This window comes from Melospiza georgiana, chromosome 1 (assembly GCF_028018845.1).
Source record: "Melospiza georgiana isolate bMelGeo1 chromosome 1, bMelGeo1.pri, whole genome shotgun sequence".
Taxonomy (NCBI): Eukaryota; Metazoa; Chordata; class Aves; order Passeriformes; family Passerellidae; genus Melospiza; species Melospiza georgiana.
The window spans coordinates 47,929,825-47,948,321 of record NC_080430.1 but is presented as its reverse complement, the minus strand read 5'-3'; the positions used below and the strand labels follow the sequence as shown (position 1 = coordinate 47,948,321).

General features: G+C 43.0%; 1 protein-coding gene across 2 annotated transcripts in view; it reads left to right on the top strand.

Annotated features, from left to right (window-relative positions):
- Positions 1 to 4,001: 4,001 nt before the first annotated feature.
- AOAH (acyloxyacyl hydrolase) overlaps positions 4,002 to 18,497 on the top strand; it is a 73,837-nt gene continuing 59,341 nt past the window's right edge. The window contains exons 1-4 of one of the 2 annotated variants that reach the window (XM_058024818.1): positions 4,002 to 4,039; positions 4,314 to 4,403; positions 4,764 to 4,927; positions 18,252 to 18,347. In XM_058024818.1, coding sequence (XP_057880801.1) covers positions 4,765 to 4,927; positions 18,252 to 18,347 — 259 coding nt within the window. In that variant the 5' untranslated portion in view covers positions 4,002 to 4,039; positions 4,314 to 4,403; position 4,764. Of the gene's footprint in view, positions 4,040 to 4,098; positions 4,217 to 4,313; positions 4,404 to 4,763; positions 4,928 to 18,251; positions 18,348 to 18,497 lie in introns of those variants that run through there. The other variant, XM_058024826.1, reaches the window with a different exon arrangement.

The window sequence follows — 18,497 nt, the reverse complement described above, 5'->3', positions numbered from 1 at the left end:
TAACATTTAATCATCATAAAAATGCATGTGTGAATGTGACAAAGAGAAAAAAAAATGCAGTTATCTTAAAAATCAATATGTAAAAGAATCTAACCAAATAGGAAAAAATTGCAGTAATGTGTGCAGTGACTTGGACAGAATAGGATAGATAAATATACACTGCCAGCTGATCTCCTTTTGTAAGATAACTATTTTGTGTTTCTTTTTTCACCTAAGTGGCCTCTAATTCTGACAGATGACAAATCAATTCTTGTTTGTCCTGTTTTGGGGCTTCATTGAAGTATTTTCCATTCTCTTTTCTTTTTGATGGCATTTTCCAATGTATTTGCTGAATACATAAACAGATCTTTAGGGCCCCATTATAGAAAGCAGCATTGAAACTCACTTCATCCTCACATCTCATTTCACAGCTCTAGTGGCAATCACATCTTGCTCCCCACAGGGAAGGGGTGGCTCTTAAACCATGTTTAAGACCTTACTCAGAAAATCAGAAACCCTAACTCAGTTCCATTGCATCTCTATCAGGGGCAGCAAAGATGGAGTCTGATACCATACCTGTCCCTTCGGTGATTTGGTGCCACCACACAAACCAATGTGCATTAGGTGTCAGGAACTCCTATGGAAACATGAGAAATGGAGAAGTGTTTGTGGGTCCTTCAAACTCCAGAAACCACACTCCCGCTCTGTGATCAGCCTAGATTTCTAGGCTGATCTTCACCAGCTACACATGTACCCTAACACTGCTCTGCCATCATGGAAATTCAGGCTTGTCTTTGCGTGTTTTGCCTCAGGTTTTTGGCAGCCATCACGTATGCAACTTTCAGCTCTGCTTAAACTGAGAGAGGCTTGAGGGTGTGGCTGGAGAGCTTGGGTGGAGAGTTACTGAGTGGGGCATTCCCTGGGCCATTGGCCCCTGTGGCCTCTCTGGTGACCCCCAACCACAGCCATCCCCTACGTGGTGTGTCCCCCACACATCACACTTGCTACTGGCCTGTATGTGAGGATATGGTAACTGAGATTTAGCTCAGGGGACCCCCCACATGTGCTAAAACTCCCAAAAACATAGACCAGATGAAGCTGGGTGAGCTGAGCAAGATCTTCAGTGTGTTCTGGCATCCTGAGAGCAAATACAGAGAGCTGCGGGACTTTTCCTTCAGAGCAGAATTTAACCAAAATCCTGCAGAGTAATGTACATCCCTCCTGACCTGTGTGCTGAATGGAGGGAGCTGTGGGCCCTCCCATTTCCTTAGCAGGAAGCAGCAGCAGATGGGCCAGCTTACACTATGGATATACATGTGTGTTTATTTATACATATATTATCACTAGCCCAAATTCAACCTTGAAAAAATTCAGCTGACTCTGTGTCTTCTGCCTAATAGCAAGTGAATGACTGTGGATCTGGGTTATTTCAGGGCACTGAGGGTTTCCCATCTGCAAGAGGTGCTGAACTCATGGCACCTCTGGCTCTATGCTGTCCTTGCCTCCTTTTCAAAAGGAGCATTCGGAGAGACAAAACACTGACTGCGTTCTCAGCGCTATTTGGGTGAGTGATGCTGCAGGCAGGTACCTAGTGTGGTGTGCAGGAGCATTTCTGCAGCGTTCATTCCTCCACCCACTTGGCTCTCGTGCTCACCAAAGGCAAGTGTCAGGGCTCTGAGGCACTCACAGGCTATGACAACCCTGAGCAGCCCCACCAGCCCTGAGAACCCACCCGAACCACACTCCTCTGCCACCTGGCTGGACCTGCTGCAAGCCCAGGTTGCAAACACATTGAAAAAATAATAGAGCTGAGGAGACACAGATGGTCAAAAGCTGTAGGGTGACCCTGCCAGACCCTCTTGGGCAGGGGACACCCCAGACATCACCTCTCTGTACCTGATGCTTTGCAGAGGGCAGAGTCCTTTTGCTCCAGCTCTCATATTCTTCAATTCTATGCAGCCAGCATTTCCTTGGTCACCCTTGACCTAGGTCTGCTTCTCTGACTTGGGTGTTGTGCACAATGGAAGCATTTATGATCAAATCCCTTCCTTTGGGACAGGTCTAATTTGTTTTTTACTTCCCATTGAGATCATTTGTGCACTTACTAAGATTAAAGGGCAACATCAAATGTTCCTCCTGTACCAAGACAGCTTTAGGTCTTAATGTGTCAAGGACTTGGAAGTAATATAAAATCTGCTTGGCAAAAGGCAGGATTTGCTATCTGATTTGAGTGGGAAGAAGAAAGATTTCACACGGGTCTGGGAAGGGGGTTCACCTTCCCAGCTGGCCTTCAAATCTAAGTATGCAAATCCTTCATTTCTCTGACCAGACTGCATATTTTAAAAGCTTTGGGGGCTTTTTTCTTCAATTGGCTTAAGAGCTTCACTAACGTGCAAGGTACAGTGCAAAGCAGCTCTGTGTTACACACAGAGTTATCTCATGGCTCTTTCCACAGGCTGAAATGAAAGAAAAGAACACAGCTGATTACAGGCTTGAGCTACATGCTTTGCAGGTTTACATGCCTGGGAGCAGCTTGGGATCTATCTCTGTACTTTTTAAGTGCCGTTGTTTTGCTTTGTGTTTTGCAATAGATATAAAGCAGAAGCCATTCCGGGGACCTCTCTGCTAGGAAGGTTTTTCTTGCCTATTATTAGCACTCTGCTTTTCCAGCAAGCGCTCATGAGCCAATATGCAGAGTTTTAAAGGACTTCAAAGTGTCATTGGGAACCAAGTGATATGTGTGTTAAAAAGGGTTTAATGGAGCTGCAGTCCCTGTAGCAGTGTCTTTTTATAGCAAGTTTTTACAGCGTTAAGAAAAACATCCTGCAGATTTCAGTAGGATTGGCATATGGATAAGGTACTTTGCACTATGATTTTTGTTTATCTGCTCTTAAAAAAAAATTAAAGAAAACCAGCATTGCTAGCTATAGGGAGAATGATAAGCAGAAGCAGTTTTGTAAAACTCAGGCAACAGCTATTACCTTCATTTTGGGTTTAATTATTTTTATATTTTTCAAAGGAAAGCATACATTTGAAAGCAAATTGCTTGGCTTAAAGAATGGAAATACAGAGTGATTTGTATTCCTGTTGAAGATTTTATAGTCTTATTTTTTGTTCCCCAGAGCCACTGGATTATATCATCATTAGCACAAGGCAAATCCTCCTTATTAAATTTGAAGAAAACTTTCTAGGACCATCTTTAAAAAGTCATAGGGGAGGCTCCCAAGGAAGGAAGTGGTTTGCAAAAAACACATTAAATAATGAAGCGGATCTGATCCATGTGTGATAATATTAGTCTGCAGGAATTGGCTGGAATTTGCTGGTTTTAATACCTTCTCTAGTTTTTCTCTTTGCAACACTATTTATAAGTCTCTTTTAATTATTCCTGGAAAGCATGTAGGGATACTTTATGAGACAGGCTCCTCATTGTCCTTTACAGACCCATGTCATTGGCCGGCCCACATCTGAAATAGAGAAGGAATCAAAAGGAAAGATGTGTACCCATTGCCCACTATGAGGGGAAGAGACTTGCCCAGGTTTACACAAAAAGGCAGAGGCAGAGCAAGGACAGCATTGTCCCTCCAGTGCCTCAGTCCTAAACTGCCTCCTCAAAGCCATCCTTGCATCCACGGAGTCTGGGATGTAGCTGTTTGGACTTGTTCCACCTCTGAATTCACATAATTTAAACAAATTTTACCCTGCTTTTGCTTCAGGCTGGGGAATGGCTGGTTTATGCCTTGTCTGAGGGATTTAAAAAAATAGAGCCAGGGAAACCTTTAGTTGTTGTGACTGCCAAAGTAGGAACAGCACAGGATTTCTCAAGGCTCTCAGGCAGCTGGGGGCTGCCAGCGAATGTGCTCAAAGCTGATGGGAGCAGGGGTTCAGCTCCCCGTGCTGCCCTCACACTGGCAGCTGCCTCCCATCCCTGTGCCTCAGCCCCAGCAGAACTACAGCCCTGGCAAAAGCCCAGCACGGCAGCCCTGTCCCTCCCAGCCCTGCAGCTCCGTCTTGAGCAGCTTCTTTCATTTTTCACTCTCAGTCCTCCCGAACGGAAACCTTGGTCAGAGATTTTACAGAGGCAGCCAGAGAGATACTTTTCCTTCTTTTCTTTCTTTTCTTTCTTTTCTTTCTTTTCTTTCTTTTCTTTCTTTTCTTTCTTTTCTTTCTTTTCTTTCTTTTCTTTCTTTTCTTTCTTTTCTGCGGAGGAGGGCAGAGCAGTGACGGCACAGGGGGAAGGGTTTGTAGAGTTGTTTTTTTCTTTTTCCCTTTTTGCAACACTGGTTGTTCAGGGGAGTGTCTTGTGTTATTAATGCTGGGTGGCTCTGTGGTTCAAGGTCGTTAGTCATCCGCTGCTACTGCAGGAGACACTGGAGCGCTGAGCCGCAGCTCCTCATCCAGCCCTCTGGGTCCTCCCAGGCCAGCAGGTTGGGAAGAGCTGCACATGGGGGTCTGTGGGGGTCTGGGGAGCAGCCTGGGGCATCCTCACAGCGCCTGCCCAGGCCTGGGGGACCGCTGGGTTTAGTGGGTGGCAGGGCCTGGGAGGGGCTGAGGGTCGGGAGAGCACCTGCGATGTGCAAGTGTGGGATCCTCCATGCACCCCATGAGAGGGTGGATGTCTCTGTCCCCGCCTGGCAGTCTGTCCCTGTGTTAACTACAGCTGCACAGGCACACCAGTCTCCTTCTCTTCAAGCTGCACCCATGCAGGATACTCTCTGAGGAGGAGTGGACCCTACAGGTCCACTTGCACCCTTCCCGCCTGATTTCTTCCTTTTTTTCTTCCTTAGGATGAAGGAAGAAAAGGCATCTAGGCAAACATTCCTTAATTTATTCTGTATCCTCGGGCTCTTGCTGCTGCTGAAGACTGCCTCTTGCTCCCCTCTGCCCCGTGGAAAAGACCCACGAGCCCCTTCGCTCCCCTTTGGGCTGTACAAAGGACACACCTGTGTTGGTATGTACCCAGGGTTTGTTTGCCTGCTGGCCTGGTTCATTCCTTACTTCACTGGTGAGCCGAGAGTTGCTGTTCACATCATAAATCGCTCCTTTATCTCTTTCAACAGCTGTACTGCAAAATACTTGTAGTCTTTGCTGAATCAGTCACTGAAGATTTTGCAAGGCTGTCATGGGATCTGGAAATATTTTTATGATTTTGTTTTTGATTGGCTTCTTCCCGAAGCTCATGTTTTTGCTCTGCGGGAAATGGCATCTGAGAAGTTGGCTTTAATGTCTGCAGGTCTGGGATCTGGAAATAGGATGTTATGAAGTCCTAGTGTTTCTTAGGGCTCATGATGCATTTTGCTTAACTGACAGGAAGGCACAGTTCCCTTCAGACTTTCCCAGGGTCTCCTCATTGATTTCAGTTCCTGGAAAACTGTTCTTAAGAGTGGTTGGTCTATCCTTGGGCCAGAGGTCTTTGTGGTCTGAATAGTCATCTCTGATTAGCTGGGTTGCAAAGGCTGCTTCCTCACATTTCCTTTCCTTTTGGTGTGCACACATGTCTGCATGACCCACACTGAACTGGGGCAAGTTGGCAACCCTATTTTCACGTGACTTCAGTGACTGTGGTGATCCCCACAGTACTTATATCTGGGAGTAGGTATCCCACAGTCTCAGGTGGCTAAGTGATTCCCAGAGCAAGACTGGTAACACTGGAGTCAATGTAAACTGTGGATATCTCTGCACCAGCAATGCCCTTGGCATGGCACTCCATATACCTAGGGAGATGTGGCAGCTTATATTTTTTATGTGTGCAAATGGATATGTCTTATGCATTACAATCAAATATTGTACTTTGTCATCAGCAGGACTTGTTGATCTTACAGGCCTTTTTCAGCCTAAAAAATTCTATCATTCTTTTAGCTTCCCAAGGCACCTTTGTGCTGGAAACATAAACCCTGTCACAGTTTTATGTCCTTCAGAAGGAAACAATTCTTTCCACTGTGGCTTGGGGAATACAGTTAAAAATAACAATCCTGAACTTGATAAAAGCAGATTTTTGCTTCTCTTCTGAGCCACACACAGTTTTGGTGGGGCAGGGTGAATCAAAAGGAGAGAGAGTCAGGGTGGTGAGGGGGTTCAGCCACCAGCCTGAACATGAGAGCAGGAGGCAAAAAGCAGAAATGGCTGTGAGGGGCTGTCCTTGTTTGGGCTGAGAGCCAAGCAAGTGGTGACCGAGCAGCTGCCAGAGCTTGGGGGAAGTGGTGTTGTTTAGTGGTGAGATCTTAAGGCAGCTACAGTTTTGATGGCACAGGAAAGGCAGTGACTATGCTCATCTGTTGGATTTTTATGCTGGCGGCCTTTAGTTGTCAGGTTGTGAGCATTTTCTGGCCTTTCTATCCTGTTGACTCAGAAAAGTTCTAAATTCCACACATTGCATTGAAGTTGCCTTGTGCAAGATAACATGTCCTTTTTTCCCCCCCTAAAGGGAGGAGAGCTGTGCTAGCCCCATTTCTGGGACCACTGTGGATCTCTTTGTTCAGGGAGGAGACACTGCCTCCCACAACTAGTTTATCTTTATGAAGTGTCCCTTCAGCCAAAAACAGCCTTGTGAGCTTGATTCAGGACCCAAACAGATGGTGCCCATCTCTGTGAACCATAAGATAAAAATGAAGTGTGGCTAGTGTTAAAGGGGCAGCCTGGCAGGGAGGGCTGGTGGCTGCTAGCCCAGATGGCCACCTCTGGGCTTTCCCTGATTAGCTGCTCATTCAACTAACTCTTGAAAATGTCCCTTCCTTTTTTCAAGCAGAAGGGGAAAGCACAGCGGAATTGATGGTTGCACTTGCCATGGCTTGGAGCAGGGGTAATGTCAGCTCTTGCATCTGATTCCATGACCAGCCCTCTTAGGAGCAGACAGTAAGGCAGGATCAGCTTGTTATTTCCTTCCAACAACTCGACCCCAGATACTTAGTTGGCTTAGTTTGCCATCTGGGAAGGTAATGAGAAACAGACATGAGTACTTCTGTGTCTTCTCGGCCTCATAGATCAAGGCCAAGATGATTTCATAGAATCAGAGAGAATGATAGAATTGTTTGGGTTGGAGGGCACCTTAAAGATCCTGTAGTTCCATCCCCCTGACATGGGCAGGGAAGCTTCCACTTGATCACCTTGCTCAGAGTCCCATGCAGCCAAGCCTTGAATAGTGGCAGGGCACAGCTTTTTTAGATGACCTGTTCTAGTGCCTTCTCACTATCACCATGAAGAATTTCTTCCTTAAATCTTATCTCATTTATAATGTGAGAAATTCCTATTGCTAAATGCATAGATTTTAGCATTTTCTTTCATGCAAGTTTAAATGTGTGGTTAGGTGTCTAATCTTTCAAAGTTATCTGTCTCAATTTTCTGAGGGAAATGAGGTGGCTGCACATTGAATTTCTGATCACTCCTGTGTACCACCTGCCTGAGATTGCTATGTTAGTAGCCAAAGTCAGTCAGAAAGTGAATGCTCTTTCACTAACAAAACCAAAAAAATATTTCCAATTAAGCCTTTGCACTGAGAGTATCACACTTCTTGAAGAAGTATGTGGAAATAATATGACAGGAGAGCAAAGTGCAGCTCTGGTACCTCTGTTAAGTGTGATGCAACTTGGTTGCTTCCTCCTTCTGTTCCCCTTGCTTGCAGCACTCCCTGGGTAGGCACCACAATCTGCCCCAGCATATTCCAGTTGTATTGGCAAAGCATTTGGGTAATTCAAGGGGCTTCCCTGCCCTTAGCAAATCCTGGGAAATGTTTTTTGGGCAGGCACCTATGTGCCAATATGGAACGGGGCTGGAGGAGAGGAGGGTGCGCTTCCAGTGAGGTTTAGACAGCAAATGTCACACAAAAAGAGACACATAAAAAATGATGTGACTCTTTCTACAGTTATCAAAGGTTTTAATCACCTTTGCTAACTGTAGAAAGAGTCACATCATGTTGTCTGCATTTTCCTGAAAAATGTGGCTGTTTCATTTACAGAAAGGCTTTTCATAATTGACTTGACATACAAACAAAACAACTGGAGGGTTCCCACCTAAAAAGGGGTTTAATGCTGCTGCATTTTAGAGTTACAGCAAAGAGGGGAAAAAACACCCAATAATAACCCTCCCGACCACAGGATCAGATGTAATAACTATCCTTGTATCCTAACTATCTAAGATAACTGGTCTGTAGCAGTACCTAACCACAACCAGATAAATGGCTTTTCTTTGGCCTTGTCACGAGAAAAACTTTCCCAGCATCTGACAGTCTTTTTCTCCATCAGTATTTCCTGTCTCCTCAGGCTGCTAAAATGCCACCATTTTAGCTTTCTGTGAAATCAGCTCAGGCCCTTTCTCTGGGCCTTCTGCACACTTTGCATGTGATATGGTTTTCTGATTTTTCCTTATGAGAGGTAAAAGGCTTTTCTAAGTTTTCCTACATGCAAAAGCTGGTGAAGGTGTTTTCCTCCTGCAAAGGCAGTGAGCTTCTGTTTTGTGCACAGGTTTGGGAGCTACATGCTGAGTCTGGCTTTCCTTTCTGGGTTTGTTACTAATAGACAGCATGGCTTAAGGGATTTGTTTGGGATGAACCATAAAAATCCTTTTGTTGAGTGCAGCCTGACTGTTTCACTGTGGCATCCTAAGAAAGAGATGCTGTGTACTTTTCTCTCAAAAATTAAGCATGAATGAACATTTCATATGATCAAGTCTTTACTTTCTCATCTTCCAAATGAGGAAAATACTACCCATTTCAAAAGGCAAGCAAAGTTTTACTTAAGTTATATTAAGACAGTACAGTAACACTGGTAAACTGTTGACGCAGGTGTTAATATTTCATCATTTTTCAACTGATTTTTAAAGCTTTTATTCAATTCCACCCTTACATACCACAGAGCCCCTAAAGGTTTTTTGCAAACTGCTCTGCTCTCTAGCAAAGGTGACTTCATCCAGAGGTACCTGAAGCAGCCTCAGAAAAGGCAGAAGCTGCCCTGGAGGATGCAGAAAGTGAGGGGGGACACTGAAAGACAGATGGGAACTACTGTATTTGTCTTCCTTCAGCATAGTAGGAAAGGGAATTTGCTGAATGGTAGATTAGTCAGTTAAAAATCAAATCCTAGAAAAATCCTGAAATAGTTAATAAAACCTTTTAAAAATACCTTCCAAAAGTAGTGTCAGATCAATCTAATTTTTTTTGCCAATGGGATAATGCCATGTAGACATGGAATAAGAAGCAGATATCGTAGCTGGGCTTTAGTAAGACTTTTAGTACTACCTCAGCTCCAATCTTAGGCTTGAGAGATGTGTGACAGTGATCGAGCATCTACAGGGCAGAACAAAACTGATGGGCAGTCTTGTTCAGAAGGTAATTACAAGTAGCTCACTCTCTAAGCAAAAGAATGTACAAAATCAGGTCTTTCTTGGACTTCTCTTTTGAACATACTATCATTCTATATTTTCACTAGCCAGGGTAACTAGCTATTAAATTAAATCAGTTCATGTAAAGCTGAAATTGTTTGCAAGTAAAATTAGGGCAGAATTGAATTCGAAACAAGCTTGACAACTTGGAGTACTTGCATCTGAAAAGGTAATTTCAATATGGGAATGTTGAAGGCACTCACTTCAGCGGGAATAGTCAATGACACACACAGCAGATGAGGATCAACCGGCTGGGTAGCACCCCTGAGGAAGATGATCTGGGCTTGTAGTGGCACAATGATGGCATGCTGTCACAAAGCACGCACACGCGGCATGCACCGAGACGTGCGAACAGAAGTCAGCTTGCAAGACATGTGAAGTAACCTGTTACCTTTCTCAGCATTGACAAAGCCTCAGAGGAATTTATGCCTTCCCTTTTGGGGAAGAATGATGCACAGTGACAGGAGGTTTCAGAGAAAAACAAGCATAAGCTATGAAAGAAGAGTGAATAAATTAGAGTTAATTAGTCTAGAGGAGAAAAACTTGAGGAAAGATATATCTGTCCGTGAAAGCATTAAAGGTGTGATCCATTCTCCAAGAAGTAACAGAAGTGGGTTCTCATGGGGACATTCAGGTTAGGAAGAGGATTTTGTTGTGACAGTGATAAGCGAGCAGAGTAGAAATCTGTAGAAGACCTCATTAGGGATCTTTACAAACTGTGTCTGCCCTGTGCCTTCAGAAGGGCCTAGTTGGTTTAGGTCATCTGTTGGGGCAGAGGTTTTGTAAGAGGACTTACTCCAGGCCAGCATTTCTGGAGTTGTGTGCTGTGGCTGCAAGAAGCATTTGCAAAGAGCAGCATTTATTTGTTTCCCCCCCCACAGCAGACTGCCCTGCTCTATTGACGATTAACTTTGGTTGCCCTTTTCAGAATGAGCTGTTTAGTCAGGGAGCCCTCAATAGAGCCAGACAGCAGTGCTCTCCATTTTCTCTGCTAGCAAGCAGAGATCCTGTGGGTCAGCAGCCAGAAAAGCAAATTTCCCCATCTTTGTGCTCGATATAATGCCATTCTCAGCAACCTTTGTGGGTCACCACCTCCATTCAGCCAGCAGCACACAGTTCCTAGCATATGAAGAAGCATGTTTTCGAAACGTATTTTCAGCTCTGATTGCGTTAAAGAACGGGTGTTTCTGAGCTACCAGCAGAGTAAAATGCTGACCTCTACCTGTGTTGATTTGCCTGGTAGTCATTGTCCTCAACAGTTTGCCTCTGTCTAGCTGTGCATGAGTGCAGGGATGAAATATGCCCCTTGGAGTGACAGCAGGACCGGTGGCGTTTGGAGTTCCCGATAACTTCACACAATGGAACTTGCCAAATGGAGATGGAGGCTTTTAACAACTGTGCTCAGGCAGAGAGGCTGTGCACATTTTGTCTGGGGGGGCACCATGACAGAACATATAATTTACAGCTCACTGAGTTCTGTAAAAAAGCCTTGCTCAATATCACTGAGCACCACAATGTATTTTACTCTAAAAGGTTGTGAATCTGCTTTGATTACAGCTCAGTCAGTTCCAAGCCATAGCAGCTCTGCCCACTTCGCCAGCATTGCTCTGTTTAATCAGCCACAAAGTTTGACCTCATGATCAGCAATAAATACTAAATTTGACCCTAACATTTTTCCCTATGATTATACTTTAGCTAGCACAAACACAGGTATGTGAATAGTACAGTAGAGATACTAAAGCAACCACTCAGCAACTTTTCATCAACTGATGGTAAAAACTTCTTTTCCAAAATCACCCCAAGTCTTATTGAAAGCTTGTGAATCTAAAATGTAAATACAGCTATTGATCACAATGAAAAGATATACTCAGCACGTCAACACATCCATATCTATATGCGGGTAAATACACAGTCACATCTATGTGCATTTGTACACATGGGTAGTCTTGTACATTCTGCATTACTGATGCTTGCCTTGAGCATAATAATCATTTTATTGATTGTCTGTTTGGATCCTGATTCCCATGTGTGTGCCTCTCACTCTTGTTCATGTGTTAACCCTACAGAGAGCTACTGCTCATGTTTAAGGCAATTATTTTTACTGCTTTTAGGAACTGTATATCTGAAAAAAAGTTTCTTGTATTTAGAATCTTGAAATAAGGAAGCCTTTGCAACAAGGATAAAGTTATCCACTTACATTAACACCCCCTGCCAGCATTTGGGTTTCAGTAAATTTTCAATACTTTTTCCTGATTTGGAAAAGAAAAATGTGTTAGTGACACACATACATACATACATAGGGCTTTTTTCATATTAATTAATGCAGAAAACATTTCTATTGGAAATGCCTAGGGTTATAGATTTTGTTAAATAGGCCTCTTTGAAGTGTAATGTAGGAAACACTAGGGATACATTTGGCTGCCAGGTATGGAGTCTTCCACTAGATGGAAACTGAATTTTCTGTACTGTCATAGCTTTATCAGAGTCCTTGTTGTGTGTCTAAATGAAGCAAAAATTAATGACTGGAGCTCTCAAGTTAGGATGCCTGAGGTGTCCCACTGCTTTTGCATGAGCAACAGAAATAATAACTGGTATTCCAGATTTTGATGGAATTTGTTATTAATGTGCTCAAAATGCTGCTATTTTTATATTAATATTTTTTAAATTTCTTTAGTAACTACACTATGTGTAATTTAATGCCCAGTGACAGGTTTGTTAATAGTGTACCTTTTAGTATTTCCAAGATATTTCATAAGACTTAGCAAATTAAGGGTGAAAAGGTCTTGTATATGCCAACACATTTGAATATGGATACCTATAATTATGTTCAATCACCTCAGTATCTCTGTAAAATACATTAATTCTGTAAATGGGGTAGGAAGCAAAGTCTGAGTTAAAAGACTATCACTCAGATCCATTTCCAAATTACCTTTCAAAGCAACAAATCCTCTGGCTGTATATGGGAAGATAACTGCCTATACTTTGCATATACAGGTATGTCATTTGAGCTGAATATTTCATTGAGCTGGAATGACATCTTGAGGTTATAAAGGGTTGTTCTTTGAAAGTATCAGCTCAGCAATGAGAAGCAGTGCAGGAAGGCAATAGAGATATTGGGCCCTGTTGGGAAAGGAATATAATAGTGAGTGAGATGCTGGCACATGATGCCCAGAGAAGTTGTGGAAGCCCCATCCCTGGCTTTGTTCAAGGCCAAGTTGGATGGGCTTTGAGCAGCCTGGTACAGTGGAAGGTGTCCCTGCCCATGACTGGGGGTGCTTCAAACTGGATGATCTTTAAGGTCTCTTTCAACCCAAACCATGCTATGATTATATGAAAAAAAAAAACATTCCTGGATTGTAAGTTTGCATAGCCACGGTCTCCCTGCACCTAGAATACTCACATGGATGTCCCCATCTCAGAGGAGAAAACCCTATTTCTTATTATCTGCCCACGTGAATTTCAAAGAGAAATGGTTGAACTGGAACTGCATTAGACTAATTTGGAAAAAGGTATTTTTATGCCAGAACAACACTGTCAGCACAAGGAGTAGCAATATCCTCTTTTGTAGACAGGTTCTTGGGTCACTTCACCTGTAGGCTTTAAGAGATACCTTGGAGCTTGGGATCATCTATAAATGGAAGAATCTAAGACTGTGTTTTGGGAAACCTTTCATTTTCTGCATAAAGCCAGGAATGGGATAAATGGCTACATGAGTGTGGAGCCATGCTGCAGCAGACATATTTTTGAGGCAGAATTCTGCCATGTCACCGAGCAAGGCGCCAGTTCCTGCTCTACCAGGAGGAAGCAGAATGGCCACAGGATGGCCACAGCCTGGTCAACAGGGTTTGCAGAGAAATATTTCTGTCCAAGGCCATTTTCTGGACTCGTATCTTCCTTGTATTCTGGGGGTACATTTAATTTATGGCTGTAGGGGTGAGATATAAATCCAGCATCCAGAAACATGAGCAAAGAATGGCAGAGGAGGGTATGCCAGGTGCCAGAAAACCCATTTAACAGGGTTTTACTCAGACAAATATACCTACAAATCTGAAGCTTAGAGAGGCAGCTTTCACTATCCAAAAACTTCTTGACATCCCTAGGTATTATTCTAATTATAGAGCCTTTCAAACTTGTGCGGCAGAAGTGGATTTAAGTTAAATAGTCTGCTCAAACTGCCAGAGGCTTCACAGCTAAGCAATGAATTCCTCTAGTTCTGATTTTATTATTGGGGTGGGATTTTTTTTCTGAGCTTATTGGAAATGGCGTTTTTTTATTACACACTACCTTCAAATATATGGAAAGAAGTACTTCCTGATGTGTGAGTTTTCACCTTACTGCACTGAGCCAAATGGTTATGGTCTTGTCTTATCTCTTCAGAAATTAATAGCAGATGGGACAAGCCATTGCTAAAAGCGACAGGCATTTATTAATACCACAGTCTAGTTTCTAATGCCTCGTAGGTATTGTAATGCCAATGAATTTCTTTCAGAGAAAAACATCCTTCAGCCTGTCAAGGTATTGAAACCTATTATTGAAGTGAGACAGCAGAATCAACTTACTGAAAGTTGTTTCTGAAGAAAATCATGTGCAACAGTAAAAAAAAAAAAAAAAAAAAAAAAAAAGAAAAAGAGCTTTATTTAATGATGCAGCCTATTTATGTTGCCTTATATGTGTCCAGCTCATGATGAGAAATAAATCACATCTAAATATCTAGTGAATTAAAAGCAAGCAATATCTGCTAATGACTGGTCAGATCTGGATGTGCTTTCCTACTGATGCCAGAGCACTTAAAAGTTTATATTCTTGTACATGTCATAAGTAATTAAAGCTATGAGATTTTTACAGTCAAAGACATCTGATTTCCCCCTCCCTTTTTAGTCTATAATTATTTTCCATTTTTAGCCAGTGGAATTAAGACCTATTAAATACTAGGACAAGTGCTCAGCATTTCTGTTCCTGCCACTCAATGCAGAGGAAGATGATAAAAAGAGAGCAGGTTTGTAGTAAAAGCAAGGATAGTTTGAAATAACTTTCATAGACACTAACCTCTTGAAGTTTACCTATAGCCCAACACCAGAGATAAGTTCTCCTAGAGGATAAATCTGAATTACTGGGTAGGCACGTTTCCACAAAAAAAAAAAAACAGGTAGAGCATAGATAGATTAGCCTCTCTCTGCTGCAGTGAGTCCCCTTGGAACATTTGTCCTCCCTCCTCACAGGGTTCCACCTTCTTTCTGAGTATTTTAGAATCTCCAGCCCAAAAACTGCTCCTGACAGCATCAGCCTAAATGAAAGGCTTTGAGATCAGCAGAACCAACACATAAGCAAGCAACCCCCAGGGCACAGCTCACAAGAAGTAAGGAGGGGTCAACCAAGGGCAACTGATAAAAGCCCAGGCAGATGTGGAGGACAGAGACCCGTTCAGCCAATATCATATATGCTGGTGGAATGTGTTCCCTGGGAGCACCTTTCCTACCAGAGGATTGGGAGACTCTCCAAATTCACTTCCAGAGACTCCAGCTGCAGTGCCTGCAGATCCTTTTGAAAATCAGCCAAGACTTTATCAGCTTGTCCCATGGAGTGTGGGATTTCATGTGGAATAACTGCACTTGAGGAGGGAGCATTTGGATAACCCAGGTGTGGTCTGCAGGTGCCCAGAGTGGGGAGGGTGTAATATCATGAGCAGAAACATCCTCTCTGAGAGTGAGGATGAGTTTATGAGAGCAAACATTTTGAAGTTCAGATCTGGAGGTTTTTCCCAAGTAGTCAGGCTGTTATTATTGTTATTTATATTCATATAGCATCTAGTAGCCTGAGGTACTGCATTAAGTACTGCTCAGTCTCAGTATTGGCTCCGTTAATCCTCATGTGAAGCAGATTTGCCTTTGGGCCTGGTTCAATAGACACAAAGGTGTCTATCTGACTTAATCAACATGAAAATTTTTTTTTAATTGCTGGGAGATTGCTCTTTGAGTGGGGATACCTGCATGATTGTGTTTGTGATTAGGAATTCTGTTTATTTTGCAGAGCTGAACCAAAAACAGCAGATTTTTTTTTCTCACTCCCCCTGTGGTAGTTTGACAAACATGAGAGAGAAACATCTTCAGTGGGAACTGTATAACAGAGACATTGAAAATGTCAATGGTATTTTTATTCTCAGCCCAATTTTTTGGATTTTGAGCTCTTTGTCCATAATCCCTTTTTTCTGCAGCCCCTGTCTGCAGGTGCCGGAGCACTGGGTTACACAGCACAGGCAAAATGAGAAACACTTCTCTTTGCTGCAGTAGGTGACACTGCCAACTCCAACCTAAACAATTCTATGATTCTGTAGAATCCTTCCGCTCATGAAGCAAAAGATTGAGAGGTAAAACAACAAAAGCTGTGCACCTTGGAAAATATGAAGAAAATAACCTTAGAAAATATCTTCTCCCTGCCTCTCTGCTTGGACTCATTTTTGTCTTTCTGACATCTAGACAGCATGATTGATGGATGAACATCTGACCTTGGTAAGAGTAGAAAGGAAAGCACAGAAAGATTGTGTGGTTTTGTGGTTAAGTTATCATTTAGGTAATTTAATTTTTCTGAGCTTCCATCCTCATGAATAAAATAGACATAGAGGTGAGGGCAAGGGTAGTCCCTGTTGTCTGCAGGTTGTTCATGTGTGTTAATAATATAGCCTTTATGTAATGACTTTTAGATGTGTTATGATGTGTTTTCAGAATGTGCAGTGCCATCTCAGTGCTAAAGGCTGGAGTCAGTACAGCAAGGCTATTTCCACCCTAGCCTGACAAAGGAGCCAGGGTCTGGTTTCCGTGCCTGAGGCCAGTGCAGGGCGTGATTTGCACTAAAACAGCTGAAGTTTCTTGCACTCTTTAACGTCCACCGCCACAACTGTGGAACTGCTGGATGTCCTGTCCCTGGAAACATTTGAGATCAAGTTGACCAGGGCTCTGAGCAACCTCATCTAGGGGAAGATGGCCCTGCTCACTGCAGGGCTTGGACTATAAAAGCCCCTTCCAACCCAAACTATTTTATAATAAAGCTGTAGTAAGATTAAACCTGGACCAGAGAGCCCTGACCTTTTCTTTGAGACCAAGACCTGAATACACTATACACTTCATCTTGGACCTTCCCTTTACTTTTAGTTTGGTCCCTTTACTTTTAGTTTGGGTCTTTATTATTCAACTTTTTTTTCTCAGCTGTTGTATTTTTAATTAGCTGCTAATTCCTGGGACTAGATAGACTCTGGCTATTTGGGGAATTGGGGAGGGGGTAGGAACGATGGAATATCTTGCTTCAGGGTTTTTCTTGGTTGTATCTGTCTCTATTTAGTCTTCAATTCTTTTAGGCTGACTGGAGGTAATGGTTCTTAGCATGCTTTATAAATCATTCTGCAGAGGATCTTGAGTGAGCCTTTTATTTAATAAGTATGGGGAAGTGGCTTTTATCCCTGCAAAAGCGGTGACAAATTCACTGTAATTTCTTCTGGATTACTGTATTTGGTATAGAATACTCAAAAATATTGGTCTTACAGCAAGTTCCAATTGCCCTACCTTCTCTTTTACTTGCTATAGGAGCATCAGAGTTATTTATGTTGAAAAACAGCACTTTGATTTAATAGCACATTGGTAGAGGTGCTTGGAAGGAATTTAGAAGCTCACTTTCAAGAGTTGTGCCAGTCTGAAAACCTGAACATTAATGTTCTTGAGCTTTGGAAAAAGATAGGTCTGCAGCCACATCACATTGCTGCAGCTCACCTCGATTTCTAGACCCTGCTAGAGCAAGTGTCAGAGATGAGATTGCTTGCACAGAGAGGAAACAGGATTTATTACAGGGATTCCAAAGAGAAAACTTTATTCAGGCTGCTGGAACCTGGCACCCTGGCTCCTTGTCTCCTGTTGGCCTGGGATACCTGCCACTCTTGCACAGGCTCTGAGTGTAGGCAGGGCCATCACAGGTCTGACTACAGTGGGCAGACTTGGCATCGCCAAAGCTGTGTTCCTCATAAAATGGTGAAGCCACTGCAGAGAAAGCACAATGCTGACCTACAGCATTTTAAAATTGACTTGAAATGAATGCTCATCATGTGGATTTTGAATGACTGTTCCATGGGGATCTATTTAATTGAATCTATTTAACCCCCAAAACAGCAGAGGGAAAAGTGCTGCACATCTCAAGAAACACTTTGCTAGCTCTGTTCACACCCAGATTAGTGATGAGAAATAACCAGATTCATAGGTCATAGGAAGTGGTTTCTTTCCAACCACAGAAGCAGAGCAGAATGAACTGTGAAGTCATTTTGGTTTTAACAAATGTGTAGCTGGGCTCAGCAGCCCTGTGTGTGTTGGGCATCACTGGGCTTCACCAGAAAGTCTGTGAAGAAATGATGCCATGGATGCTCTGTCATGGCCAGCACATACGCCTGTGGTGTGACTTCTCTTCTGTCGGCAGTCACAAACATTTGGTTTCTGGTTTTTGTACCTCTCTGTGCTGCTTGTGTGGAGAGGTATAAAAGTCCTGTTAAGTACAGACCTGTACCTTTTTTCTTGTGAGATAAAATGAGAGAGCTGATGAACAAGCAGGCAATTGTTACAATGGCTATCCCTTTGACTCCTCAATTTTCAACATTGAAAGAATGGAGTCATTTTTCCAGGAGCACCATACAGTGCTGTAAAAGCCAGGCTGTTCTGTGTTCTCCTCTGGAATCAGCATCCTCTCTCTAATAACTTACAGGGTTTGAATGAAGGCAGGAATCCACTTATATTTTTTGCCCTTGAACGCTGCCACGGAGCATCTCAAGAAATGAAATGCCCAAAGATGCCAGAAACACTTCTGTGGTTCAGGGTGCTTCACAACATTTCACCAATAATGGTATTCCCTCTTTTTGGTTCTTTGTTTTCTTGAAGGATGCGTGCTCGTGGTGTCTGTCATCGAACAGCTTGCACAGTGGCACAACAGTACAGTGAAGGCAGCTGTGGAGAGGCTGTGTGACTACATACCTGGTAAGTACCAAATATGTGCCATATGTCACGCTGGTGCTGATGTATTTCCCTGTTAATTAAAAACTCGCATGGGAAGTCTGAAAAAACTTTATCCACTTCTTGTGCAGTACCTCAAATGTGTGCAGCTGGGAGATAGCAAGTTGCTATTTA